At 37.8% G+C, this 13,672-nt stretch overlaps 2 protein-coding genes across 2 annotated transcripts in view; one reads left to right on the plus strand and one right to left on the minus strand.

The window, feature by feature from the left end:
* Positions 1–4,577: 4,577 nt before the first annotated feature.
* Positions 4,578–8,644, minus strand: snap29 (synaptosome associated protein 29). The gene is made up of 6 exons (XM_084728581.1): positions 8,511–8,644; positions 7,049–7,285; positions 6,732–6,925; positions 5,957–6,042; positions 5,771–5,875; positions 4,578–5,107 (listed from the first exon to the last, which is right to left on the minus strand). The coding sequence occupies exons 2-6, from the start codon at positions 7,283–7,285 to the stop codon at positions 4,947–4,949; spliced, it is 783 nt and encodes a 260-aa protein (XP_084584707.1). The 5' UTR covers positions 8,511–8,644; the 3' UTR covers positions 4,578–4,946.
* A 584-nt stretch (positions 8,645–9,228) lies between these two features.
* Positions 9,229–13,672, plus strand: part of pi4kab (phosphatidylinositol 4-kinase, catalytic, alpha b) — a 33,746-nt gene continuing 29,302 nt past the window's right edge. Inside the window, exons 1-7 of the mRNA XM_084728588.1 lie at positions 9,229–9,477; positions 11,192–11,308; positions 11,896–11,989; positions 12,293–12,381; positions 12,668–12,740; positions 12,827–13,089; positions 13,353–13,419. Of these exons, the coding sequence (XP_084584714.1) occupies positions 9,379–9,477; positions 11,192–11,308; positions 11,896–11,989; positions 12,293–12,381; positions 12,668–12,740; positions 12,827–13,089; positions 13,353–13,419 (802 nt within the window). The 5' untranslated portion in view covers positions 9,229–9,378. The remainder of the gene's footprint in view (positions 9,478–11,191; positions 11,309–11,895; positions 11,990–12,292; positions 12,382–12,667; positions 12,741–12,826; positions 13,090–13,352; positions 13,420–13,672) is intronic.

Genomic DNA, 13,672 nt, shown 5'->3' on the forward strand with positions numbered 1-13,672 from the left:
GACTCTTGGACCCCAGGAAGATTAGCTGGTGTCGAGGGCACTAGCTAATGGGTATCCTTTTTAAATAAATAAATAAATAAGGATGAACTGATTAGATTTTGGTGGTAAAAGGTCTCCGTGACCTAGCAAAATACATTTTTGGCCACAAGTCAAGAATTCATATGCTAACTATGACATATTTTCACACAGGCAGTGCTGGAAAGTAACTAGTTATATGTAAAGACGTTACAAAATGAATGGATTTGAAATCTGTTACAGTTAGTAAGAATATATGTGTCATTAAATTACAGTTACTAATCGAAATGTTGGTGATTACAAAGGGGTTACATCCTAATACTCTGGTATTTCAGGTTGCCTGGCAGAGATCTCTGCTCTACTGGGCGACCTCTTCCAGTATTAGTCAGGTTATTTACTGTAGTGTATAGCCTTTCACCACAAGCAGGGGTGTAAGCAGGATGGTAATGAGAAGAGGAAAGGTGAGGTAAAGCACAATTTTGGGTGGATTTTAGGGTGTAAACATTATATGTCACCTATTTCAGCTTTAAGTTGCTAAAAAATTTTAAGGCACTCTTTCTATTTACAAATAAACAGCACATTGTCTGAAAAAATGTAAAGACTTGTCCTTTGTGTGATGACCAAAGACCTAACAAATCAACTCTTCCCACATTACTCCTTTGAGAGAGATTCATACTCTTGGCCACTTTCATGTGTTTCATATCAGAGGCACTTGAACTTTACCTCCTCCATTAATCTCTCCAGCCACCCCCCTCCCTTTTCTCTGCACTCCTCCCTGCCTCCCTCCCTCCCTCTCATCAGCCACCACCCTACCAAACTCCCCTCCGTCAGCACAACTCTTTATTTTCTCTTACTACAACAGTGGCAATAGAGTGCTGTCAGCCTGACAGTCCATCCCCTCTGAAGCAGGCTTTGCCCCCCTGGCTGCCCTGCCTCTGCTGCTAACCCGCTTTCCAAAGGGCAGGAAGGCCCATCTCTGGCCCAGTGCCTGATGGGCTCCGACAGCAGTGTGTTCTGGGATTATGCCCGCTGAAAAGGGGGGCATTCCAGCACCGACGGCCTTTGTCACAGCACGACCACTGTTTGCTTTTGACAAGACAGCTGTTCAAAGCCCTCCCGGCCCCCACGGATGGCGTGAAGGGAAAGAACCCAGGGGTGACTTCCGTTTAATGGTGGTGTTGGTGCCACCTCCACCTGAGGTCGCTTCAGCTGTACATTTATCACCTAGTTTGCAAAGATCACAGACTCACATTATATTTACACAATTACATTTGACTCAAAAAGGCAGGTAAAATATTTCCATCCTGCAGCTAGAAAAAGACATTCCCACCAAATAGAGCTGTTTTCTGTTAGTAAACATTATGACAGGAAAAGCACTTCCCAAAACACGTTAGCAAACACTAGCTAGCATGTTTTTTTTGGTTTGTTTCTTAACAATGGCTGAAGAAAGTATGAGTCCGAACATATACAGTCACTGGGGCTGGGTATCAAACACGGAAACCTCTATGGCACCGACAACATTTCTTCAATACAATCAAGTATCAAAAAAAGTGTTGCCATTTGATACCAAATCTCTATATCTAAGGAGAAAATCTCACCAACGTCTGTGAGCAACTGAGCATGCACCATGCTTGTACCAGGATGTAATAATGCTGGTGATTGGGTTATTTTTGTTAAAATTAATTTGGTATCAAAACACATTGTTCAGAAACCAGTATTGATGCCAAAGTATCAGTTCAAGTACCACACTGTAAAATCTAATAAGTTGGGTGTACTTAAAAAAAATATGCAAACTTTTTGCTTCAAAAATTTTTATTTTGAGTCCACAATACTTAGACTTGAATTGAAGAATTTGTTAGTTGTGAATGGTAGAATGGTGAGTTTGCCAAAAGGTGAGGAATTTACATAAAGTCCAGATGAGTCTGTTTTTTTACTTTAAATAACTGGATGGTTTGAAACAATTTGTTTTAGAAGCATTTTTCATTCTCACTTATGTAAAGTGCCTCTAATTTGTGGGATACTTGTACTTAGTTACATTTCACCACTGAAAAAAACATAACATCTAAGTACTTGGTTTGTTTAAGTGAACCCAACTCAAGTATACTGAGTTTGGCAGCTTTTTCGACCTCAAAGTACAAGTAAGTTATTTAAAATGAGTGTTAATAACAAGTTGATAAAAACTGAGTTAGGTGAACTCAGTATTTGTAATTAGACTTGATGCTAGTATTTACAGTGCAGTATTGAAAATCGATACCCAGCCCTAATGGTCACTCACTCTCCAGATATCATGAGTGCTTCTTGAAAAAGTTAACATTTAAGTCTGTGTAAAGGAAAAAGGGAGTTTTTCTTCTACGTGCATTATACAACATGGAAAGAGAGACCTGTGCAGTACTGAATTGTGAAGTTAAACTGTTTTTCAGTTGTAGTTTGTGATTCAATCTCAGTTTGGAGCCGTTACTCCTTCGATTCTGGCACCCAGCAAAACAGACAAGACATTTTCACTTGGTTATGTGGTCTGCTACTCTGAGGTGATTCATGCTGGCCTGCAGCTTTTCCTCAGTTTTGCCTCCAGCTAGTAACACTGTGATGTAATCATAATGTCGGCACTAAAACGGTCTATAGGTGCATCTCCTTTCCTCAACCCAAACAAAAATAGCAACCGCTCATAAAAGGTGAGAACAGTTTATTCGTATCACTGAATTGTTTTGTCAACTGAAGTGAGTAAATGATGCTGCAGTTACCTGGCACTCTGTTTGTTTACATGCTTCTTGTTGTGTATATAGGAGGAGTCACATTTTCATGTGTTCCAGGGCAGCATGGAATTATCTACCCTCTGCACCCCTTCACCACCATTACCATCTGTGTCCAGCAATCCACATCTCAAACACAAGCCATTGCATTGGTTCACTGATCGAGTAGTGCACTCATATCTCCATGAAATATGCTGTTGGACACTTTTAGTTTTGTTGCAAATAACACAACACTTGCTCTGTCTATTATGAAAGGATTGTTTGTGATTCTGCGTGATGCAAGCAAGCCTTCTGTCAAATAAATATAGAAATATATCTACAAACACATGCTTGAGAGCTCACTAAAATCCCTTCTAGTTCAGACATGCAGGAGCCTCCTCCAGCTTGGGGCCCTGGGTATGGTCCGTACCCCCATTTTCCCCTCTATGTGGCCCCAGTGTTGTGTATATACAGTATGTGTTTTTGGGATGTGTGTACTGTAATTAGCAAGTCATCCTAATTAGGGCCTGTGTAGGAGCAGCTGGTCCAACACAGAGGAATGATAATGAATGGACGCCTCGACATGAGGACCTCAGCTACACGCAGCAACGCAGCTGGTATACAACAGAGCTAGTGTAGTAAACACACACACCAACATCCCATGATATTCATATTGACAAGGAAGAGATCGTTATTTTTAAAGACTGTGCATCATTATGAGAGAGAATATTTTAAGTGTATAGTAATTAAAGTAACAGTAGGTTGAAACTACATTTACTTTGGTCTGTTTTGATCCTTACTTTCACTTGAAGAGTGCAGAATTTTATGCAAGTTATTTTTAACAGTAATAAATGTACTTGGATTGTAAAACTGCACCTAGTCTACTTTCATCTAAAAATATCACCATGTTCTATATCACAATGAATAAAAAATAAAAAAGATAATGTTGTAATATCCTCAATCCTGTGATTGATAAACAGTGGCATCTTTTGCAAATTCCACTCTAGAAATGTGGCGTCCCCTTGTGGAGCTTTTGACTTCCTGCACCACTTAAACAGAGAGAACAACTGAGACTCCTCGTACAAATGTTTTTATTGGGTATGTGATTTTAATTAGAATACATGATACACATGGCTAGAATTAAGCCTTGTGACCATAGATCCTCATCAGTTTTTCTGTTTCTGACTGGTTTATTAGAATAACCTTGTGTTTTAATTCCTAAAAAAAAAACTTTAAAGTGGTTCTTATACTCATAAATGTGTCAAGGGCACATATAAGACTATAGCAAAGGGCAAATACCTTGAGTTTAGAGTTTTTATATTCACAGCTAACTTGTTCACATTATGTATGCTGTACAATGATTCACTCAATCATATTCTGCAGCATCCCATACAACATTTCTCAATAAAAACAATTTATATAAAGCTAGGGAAAGCACTGAGGAACATGAACAACAAGCAAAGTGAAGCATCTGACGGTGAAAAGTATCAGTGGAGACAGAATCATGGCACAAAACCAAGAGCTAGTCTACTGTACATACAAATGACCTGTAAGGCAAGAGTGACTTGAGCAGACATCCAGCGTGTTTTGGTATATACATGAAGGCAGGTCCAAGAATTAGTTAGCACATACAAATAAAACATTCCAGTTTTACATACTGTGTTTTCCTGTCTACTTAATGAATTATTAAGGAATTTGCATCTGTTTTGTCTGCACAATGAGCACTACACTAGCAGCCATTTGCCCATCTTTGGTGATCAAGAAAAGCTGATCTAACCTACCCTAATCATCCAAACCAATGCAAATTAAACAGACTACATTCAGACAGAAATGTAGTGGAGCTTGATGTTGAGAATGAACAGCTTATACCAGGACAAAGACAGTCTTTTACATATAATACACACAATGAATATAGTCTTCCCTTCAAAGCACACAAATTAACAAAGCAGTGAAGTGGCAGGGGTAATTTCTACATTTATGGGAAAACTGAAACGAAAATAAATGGGAGATGACGTTTCAGTCATTCAAGATAAAAATAACATGGATAAAAATACGTTCACTTGCATATCTGCTTGAGTTATGTGTACCCATCCATAAAAAACTGAACAAAATCAAAGAACACAGAGGCCAGCATGGAGAGCCAAGTAAGAGGATGAGCTGTTGCCATCTTTTGTCTCTGTAAGGTGAGTCCAAGTGTTTGTTTTATTTAAGGTTTTTAATCTGTTGGTTTGTGTTGTGGATCTTGACATCCATCTTGTCCACTCTATTCAGCAGAGAATCAATGGAGTCGTCCTGGGCATCAATCTCAGACTGGAGACCAAGTCCAAGGCTCTTCAGTCTGCTCAAGCCATCACACATCTCATCTGGTAATTCGCCAAGAACACATGACATTAGTCAAAGTGAAAATGACATGAATATGTAGGCACTGCTGGCATGACTCTGTGAGCAGAGAGAACTCAGTTTTATTGGTCAATATAGCAGAACTGAGAATTTATTGCTTCAAATGACTACAATTACCAGCAACTCTAACTGGACATCCAAATGAAATGTGCCAAAATTTCACTGTGGATTGGCAGACAATACTAAAAGGCTGTGGCTGTTGTAACACATAACATTATACAACTAACACAGAATATATAGTACACTGCTATTTAAGATTTCCCAATGTATATCTTCTGGGTATACTTTTGGACTGCAAGGTAAATTGTAATGAATTATTTATTTATTTTTTTTACACAGAATTTTGCAAAAAATGTAGTGTTGAAACAATTACTTGATTATTAAATGATTACATCCATTGGCAGCTTATTTGATACTACTTATTTTTTTTAAATAAATAAAAAATGCATTGAATAAAAGAAATTATCTGATCTCAGCTTCTAAAATGTCAATATCTAACAGAATTCACAGAATTATCATGGATTTATTACCAAAACTTTAATGTAAACCCCTTATGCCTTTTTTGAGACTGCATTACATAAATCTGTATATTATAATTAAGAAGAAATGCAAGAGGACTAAATTACCTAAATTATTGTCGAGGGTCTGGTGCGCCTGCCTGAGGTGACTGTTCTGTGGGTATCCATTCTGTCTCGATGAGCTTCCATCCAGTGATGCAGCAGCTCCAAATCCTGGAACACAGAAATGAGAAAAGGTGGCAGCCAGTTTGAGGAATGGTTATGTCATGCTAAAGTTATTGTACAAACCCTTACCTCCTGTATCCAGCTTTCTTAGATTGGGGTGGCTGGCCTGGTACTTATCTTCATAGTCTCTGCTGCTGGACAAGGCGTTCTGTAATCTGAGAGAGTCAGATAAGCATTGGTCAACTGTTTAGTGAAGGACAGTCAATGACAAGAGGCTGGAAATGGCAAAAGCACAAATTTTATAGTAGCGTTACTCAAACACTAATACTGAGTCATCATTGTAATGGCTTTGTTGTAAAAAATAATCTTCAACTTGGCTCCAGAAATCTCATATACATAAAAGTGATGAGGTAATGGATCATGGATTAAACATATCTAACAGTGTCTGTCTGGTTGTACAGTAACTTACTCTTCATCAAACTTTTTCTACTTCATCAAACCAGGGAACACAACCAAAGAAACATACCAACATAATAAAGGAATATACACTCTGAAATATCTGCTAATGCTGTACACATGAGGCATTGGCCTACAGAATGATAGAGGTGTACTATTATAGTGTTAGACACAAGAGACATCAGTAAAATTTGGCTTACTAATAACTGAACTTATTTTTGTTAAGTGCTTGTACATGCAGATAAGATTATTTATGTTGCTACGTGCTTGAAAATATTACAAACTGATCATGTTGTTGGTTACATTTATTACATTGATGTATTGTATTGGAATATTGTTTGCACTGAATACTTTTCTTTAATCATGTAACATTATTTTCCACATTTACATTGAGATAATTAAGTCAATAAAATAACTAACTAACTAACTAAACGACAGTGAATCTTACTTGTCGCTGGCCTGGTAGGCTTTTGGCTGCTCAGGTGGCGGCTTTGTCTCTGGCTTCCCTTTGAAGTAATTGACAAGCCCACCCCACACACTCTTGATACTGGTAATGTGCCTCTGGCTGGTTTTGAGGTCCTGATCCATGTTGTCCAACATCTTATCTGTTCTCTTTAGAACCTCACCCTGTCGCATCAGCTCCTACAGAGACAAAAACAGGAAGAGAGTGAGAGAGGAGAATGAGAAAACTGCAGGGTTTTTTTGCTGTCCGCCTCTCAGTGACAAGGAAAGCCTTTGTTTGCCAGGGTTAATAGTTTGACATACCTCTGCAGTTTCCACACCCATCTTCTCTGATTCATAAATGAGGCCAAGAGAACGGTGACTGCTGTCCACAGCAGACTGAGCTGTACGCATCACTTCCTGCTGGAGGTACCTCTGCCTCCTCTCTGCTTCACTCAGCCCACTGTCAATGTCATCGTCATCAAACCCCCTACTTTTAGGTTTAAAATCTTCCTCATCGTCATCATCTGCAAATGGGTTGTGGGATTTAGGGTAGGCCATCTGTGGAGCAGACACACAGCATTTTGATAAAATAATTTTAACTCAAAGTGGTAGGTTTTTCAGGGCTTTCAACTGTATCACATGATCTTCAACATTGTCAGGCTACTAGTTCAAGAAGTACTATGTCAAGAACAAACTTTCACGCTCAACAGAGTTTTTTTTCTATAAACAGCTGGACAGGTATTTGGACAAATTTTGAAATGGGAACAGAATCTTGTTGGAACAAATTACCTGTGCCTATTAGTTGGCTAACAGAAGATTAAATAATAGGTTAAATAACAGATTTTAGTTTTGTCAATCAGTTATCTTTAAAAATCTACTGATACTTATGTTCCAATTACAGCTTTGCAAATATCAAGACATTCTTTTCTGTCCTTTCTAAAAAAGTAATCAGATAAGAAATTTGACCATGTACTATATTTCTGGGCTCTGGTAGCTTGCATTATTGTTACTGGTTATGTTAGCTGTATCCACAGTCTGCATTTGTACTTGTTAACATATTTATCTTAAATCTGTAGTTTGTTTTATATGTTTCATAGTAATTGTTATTCTTGCACTGTTTTTACATTTCAGTCACCTGACATTTGACCATATCCACGATCACATACAGTGACAACTATCTGTAGAAATCCTGGTGACAAGAATATCACTGCACTGCTGCTTTTTAAATTATTGCATTATTCTTATCTATCTGTCACATTTCACGTGCCTACTCAATGAACAGATATAGAATACATGCAGTACATCAATTTAAAAAATAATACTTCGTTGTATCACTATAATAAACTTTTTATATACGATATCATGATCAACTGACATGATCTCGTGTTCATTTGACAGGTGGTATCGAAACTTAGAGAAAAATTAATTGTTAGCTTGTTAGCATCATCCAACTGCTACACCTTCGCAGAATAAAAAAAAGTTTTTAACACTGGAAAGAGTTGGTCAAAACCTTTCATACTAATTATCTGCTAAAACAATTACTGGATAATATTAACATAAAGCAATATAGCTTACATAATAGTTCTGTACAATGACTGTGTTTTAAATGTTCAAGCTAATAGCTCAGGGGTGTTGGCTAGTTAGTCAAGCGCTAACGAAGATGCCAGTCACACCCATAAAGACAAAACGGTATTGCCAATATTGACGTTTTCTTCTGGTGGAAAAGATAATATGCAGATCAAACCCGTAAAAGTCGAAGTTACGACCAATTTAACAGACAAACCTTTGACCGTCGAAGCTGTAGACGTTGTTGTTGCTGTATCAGCTGACTGTTAGCAACGGAGCACTTCCTGTCACGTTAAGTAACGTCACTGCGCGTTCTCTCAACGGATACTCCTGCGCACAAAAACGCACGCGGCCTTACGTCCCCTCTGAGAAGCAGTAAAGTTCTGAAAATTGTAACCAACCTTCCTTTTTAATAGAGTATATATATATAAAAGTCACAATTATACAAATAATCATATACATATATAAATAAATATATGAAATTACTTTTGCAGTAAGTTTTGAGGATTTAATTTAACTATTCAAAGGATAAACAAGAAATGCATTCATATGATACAACATTTTTTTTAAAGAAATTTGATTTTATTGCCCACTTCTCATGTTAAGTTATTATATATTTTATTAATTATGTTTGAGTTTTTGTTTCTCTATTTATGATTATATTATTATATAAAAATATATATTTTTTATATATTATTAATAATAAATAAATAAAAAATAAATAATAATAATAATATCGGCCCCAGTTGTTTTTTATTATGATGCGTCAAGGTTTCCACACTTTTATTGTGTACTGTCACATGCTGTGAGTGATGGAGTGTTCAATAAAGATATATATTTTTTTAAAAAACAGAGGCCGCTAAAGAAACATAAAATATGTCACGAGGTGTAAGAGTGTCATGTTTTATGTAGTCAAGTTACAATAGTATCTGTATGGTCAAATACAACGCCAATAATGTAACTGCAAACGCTCGTTGGGATTGTCCCTGCCGGGCTGCCGTACTGCGGCTTTGCCAGCGCCAGCTGCCGCTGCGTGCTTGTTTCCTCCGCTTGCTGAATTGAGCTCGTTTGATGTGGAGGTAAACATGTCTGTAATGGGAGGTGGTACGAGAGGGTTTTATTTCAACACAGTCCTGTCGCTGGCCCGCTCTTTAGCTGCCCACCGTCCCGCTCCGGTCGAAAAGGTGAGGAAGAAGAAAACTGTGTGGTCTCCGTAAGATGATGTTGTGTTAATTAGCTTCGTTAGTGAGCGCTAACAGCAACAGGGTTGTACAGGGTGTAGCTCCGCTTCCGCACAGTCAGTATTTTGATCTGTGACTTGACAGCCAGGCTAACATTGACAGGTGTGTACGGGTCTGCAGTTATAAAACACTGAAGTCGAGTCTTCTCCACAGTGTTTTCCTCTCCTGTGATAGAAGAGGAGAGCAGTGCACAGTAAAGTGGCGTCGCTGCTTCTTCTGTGGTGCCTGTTACTGCATCACACAGACAGACAGAGTGGTCAGGCTTGATCGGCACTGCAGTCAAACAGGTTTACACGGTGAAGAGACGATAGAGACGGTTCACAGTGTCTTCTGTCATACACTGTTACCTGTTGCAGAGATCAGTAGGTCTAAATAAATGGATACTTTTGGTCAATACGTGAAGATCAATGAAACTGGAAAAAAAAGCTGCGTTAGGAAAAGTAATATTTAGATTTGTTGGAATCAAATAAAATATATAGGAACATGTCGAGGAAACCATCAATACACTGTTACTGAGTATTGATGTTTTATAGAGCATATGGATTATGCAACATTTAGTGTTTATTTATTTATTTATTTTTTTTGGTGGGAATGATCAGTTTTGAGCTATAATGTCTTGCACCATAGCCTACGTGCCGAGAATTGTGATAGCATATATTACAATTTATAAGACTTTTTCAACTGCAAATTATGTCATTAAAGGGAAACTGTCCAAATCTGTTTTGTGCAAATATAGAAAGTTTTAAGTCTGTTTATCTCACTTAAATACTTTTTCATGCAGAAAATTGGGATTGTTAAGCAGACTGAGCATTATACAAACCAACCAATTCTTTTGACCGTGACCTCACCAGAAAGAAATCTATTGATATTATAATTCTATTACAAAAAACAAAAAAACAAATTAACATTTGCAATATTAATAATTTCTGTAATGAAAGATTGACATTTGGCATCTGTGTTGTGATACTTGCCATACAAAATATTGTGACATCGTCAGCAACATACAGTCAAATTTGTTTACCTTCATTAGGGAAATAGAGAGATAAGAGACAAACAGAATACAGACAAATAGAACAAAATTAGTACAAATAACAAAAGATCTAAATTAGGGGATATACATTATGTAACCCTAGATCAGTGGGGCTAAATGTAATGTATGTGCAAAACCAGTAGTGCAGTTTCCTGGTATTACAAGTTAGGGTTATTTTTGACCAAACACCTTGATATTGATATTGCAATAATACTGTTGGGATGACTATTGGTGCTTTCACAAAATATGACATATTTGATTAATAATAATCATTAATGTGGATACAATTACCAGGTGGCTAAATGCAAATACAAGAACAGACTGGTGAGATCATAAAATTATACCAGTCAATATAATTCAGCCTTTAAAACCAGGAAATGACAAAACTTGGGCCAAATCACAATAAAAAAATCTAGATGATATCTAGTCACATGTCATATTGATATAAAATTGATATCTCTCTCAGCTCTATTCCTGGTATGACTCTTGCAAAGAGCTAAACTCAATATTGTAACATGCAGTCACGCTTAAAACTGTATTTTGATTCAACACTGGAGCTATAATTAAATCTAAATGTGTTTTCTAATGCAGTATCTACATACAGACGGCTCTTTTGTTCTCTTTCAGGTCCAGAAGCTACAATGTATGTGTCCAGTGGAGGTTCGTGGTGTGTTCACTCTAGATGTGCGTCGCAGAGATGCAGTTATTGCTCTGGCTGTGTTTCTGGTGGAATCTGGCTTACAGGTGGGTGGCGATCAGTATAAAATCGAGCTGCTGAGCCTTTTTAACACAGTGGGTGCATTTCATCATCACTTAAAGGATTAGATCCTTGAGCTGTCCTAGTAGTTAATTGATAAAAGGGTGGATTTAAGTTCCCAGCATTTGAGTTTACAGAGTTTGTTATGTAGGGATGCAGTGGCATGATATATTTAGAAATAATTAATGTTATTATATTAGTGTTATTAGTCTGCTTTGATACCAGCCTCTCACAGGACTCCACACATATCGCCATGATAAGCTTATTCTCATAATCTGATTAAGCTGGTGATTAGACTTGTAACCGGCCATATGAGCCTCTAACCTCATCACACTGAGACACTGTGGAAACCTTCCCAAATATCTGATTAAGTAGGGATGGTAGCTTCACTTTTCAGTGTTAAAATAAAAAAATATATATTTTCTTTCACCTAGATTTGGTCCTGTGTCAGAAATAACAATAACTCTTAATATTTTTGATTTACCAGTGGTGGTTATTAGGCAAACAAAAACGCTGCTCTGTGCCAACAAGTGCAATTGTTTGTGGTGTGTAACAATTTGCTTTACTCTGGCAGCACAAAGACATACTTGTTTCCTACTTGCTGAGCCTATTGAGAGGGCTGCCACGGGTCCAATGGATCGAAGAGAACTCAGGAAAGAAAGGAAAGGGTGAGAATAATCCTCTTATCCTCGTTTGTTTCACAATGGCCTCTATTGACTTGCTGTAAGAGTGCACTAAGTAATATTTGTCATCATTCTTTTTAATTTTCAATACTATCAGACATTTTGTGATAGTATTGATATCCATCCATAAAATGTCTTGTTTGTCTGGTTCACTAGGTTATTGTCTGTTGTGCAGTATCCACTGTTTGATTGCTTTTTGATTTTATGATGGCCTAAACTGCTTGTCATTGTTTTTCTTGCCGCATACTTCACTGTAGGTTTGTGCTTTTGTCATTTTCTGCTCTTCAGATTATCTTCCGGTTGCAGAAAACTTCAGCTTCTGTCTAGTGACTCTTCTGTCAGATGTGTCTCAGAGGGACCCAGACTCCCGACAAGAGGTCAGCATAAAGAGTGGTGATAATATATCAGTGTCACAGGGTTTGCACAGGTGCTGAAAATCCTGGAAAATGCTTGAATTGTGATGTTTTCAAGGTTTATTTTGTATGTATATGTACATATTGCTGTTTCACATTAAAGAATAAGGCACATATGTTTACATACTTCTGTTTTCTTATAATGCTTATGTATTTTTCTATACTTGAATGAAAGCATCTGTAACATGACTAATTTCTGGCTAGAGATCAGTAAAGTATTTCTGACTTATTTCTACTGTTTGTCTTTCAGATCTTGAACACTATAATGGAGGTCATGCAGACATTGCAAGATATGTGCCAAACACCTGATAATCATGACAAAGGTATACACACACATGCACACACAAAGGCAACAAAGTACACAACACCAGTCCTTCAAAAAGCTTCACAGATGCTCTCTTTCCTCTAGTCTACCTATGCAGGTATGTTGTTCCCAGCCTGCTTGGCATGACTCGAGCATTTGGCCGCTACAGCAACACAGATGAAGCTCTGCTGTCCAAGTTGTTCCCCAAAGACTCGCCGCAGGCCCGCTGCATCACAGAGGAGACAGAGGGAGTGCGGCGCAGGTCCTTCAATGACTTTCGTTCTATCCTGCCATCCTCACTGCTCACAGTGTGCCAGAGTGACACTCTGCGCAGAAGCACTGGGACCAACCTGGATCCCTCCACACAGGTGTGTGTGTATGTTGTGATAGAGCTGGTTGGACAATTCGTGACAATTAGAGGTGGCTGCAGTTATAATATCCTGACATGCTTGGTGATATATATATACTACAGATAGTCTTTAATTGGTTTTAATTTTTTTGATCCTGATGTTTCTCTATGACCTACATAAGCAAACATCATCAAAGACCATCAGCACAAAGATTGTGCTCTTTCTATATAGTTACTATATAGTAAAGTAATTTTTGATGACTGTGCTGTGTTTTCTAACAGGTCTGCTCAGATCCTGGAGGCCACTCACCATGCTCTCCGACAGCCCCCGGTCCACATTACTTTGAAGGTAAAACTCAAGAAACACAAGCTGCTTTGATTAAATATGTGTGTTGACAGTCTAAACCTGGATTCTGTCAACTCATCCTACCTTATCATCATCAGCCACCAACATTATGTAACAACTAGGTACTTGCATGCTGCTTATCTGTATTTGTATGTAGTCTGAATAAATGATATGAGCACTTGCATGTCTCACATACTGTAATAATACAGTAGTGCACCCAGTATAGGTTGTTTTTTCTTGTACCATATATTACCCA

This window comes from Lutjanus erythropterus, chromosome 10, assembly GCF_056507025.1.
Source record: "Lutjanus erythropterus isolate fLutEry1 chromosome 10, fLutEry1.hap2, whole genome shotgun sequence".
Classification (NCBI taxonomy): Eukaryota; Metazoa; Chordata; class Actinopteri; order Lutjaniformes; family Lutjanidae; genus Lutjanus; species Lutjanus erythropterus.

What these genes read in the sequence shown, in the direction of transcription:
- snap29 (XM_084728581.1), bottom strand. Translation starts at nt 7,285, where the DNA reads ATGGCCTACCCTAAATCCCACAACCCATTTGCAGATGATGACGATGAG. An exon ending in TGGGTGTGGAAACTGCAGAG is followed by an intron (nt 6,926 to 7,048) that starts GTATGTCAAACT and finishes TTGTCTCTGTAG; the next exon opens with GAGCTGATGCGACAGGGTGA. An exon ending in GACCCTCGACAATAATTTAG is followed by an intron (nt 5,108 to 5,770) that starts GTAATTTAGTCC and finishes GCGAATTACCAG; the next exon opens with ATGAGATGTGTGATGGCTTG.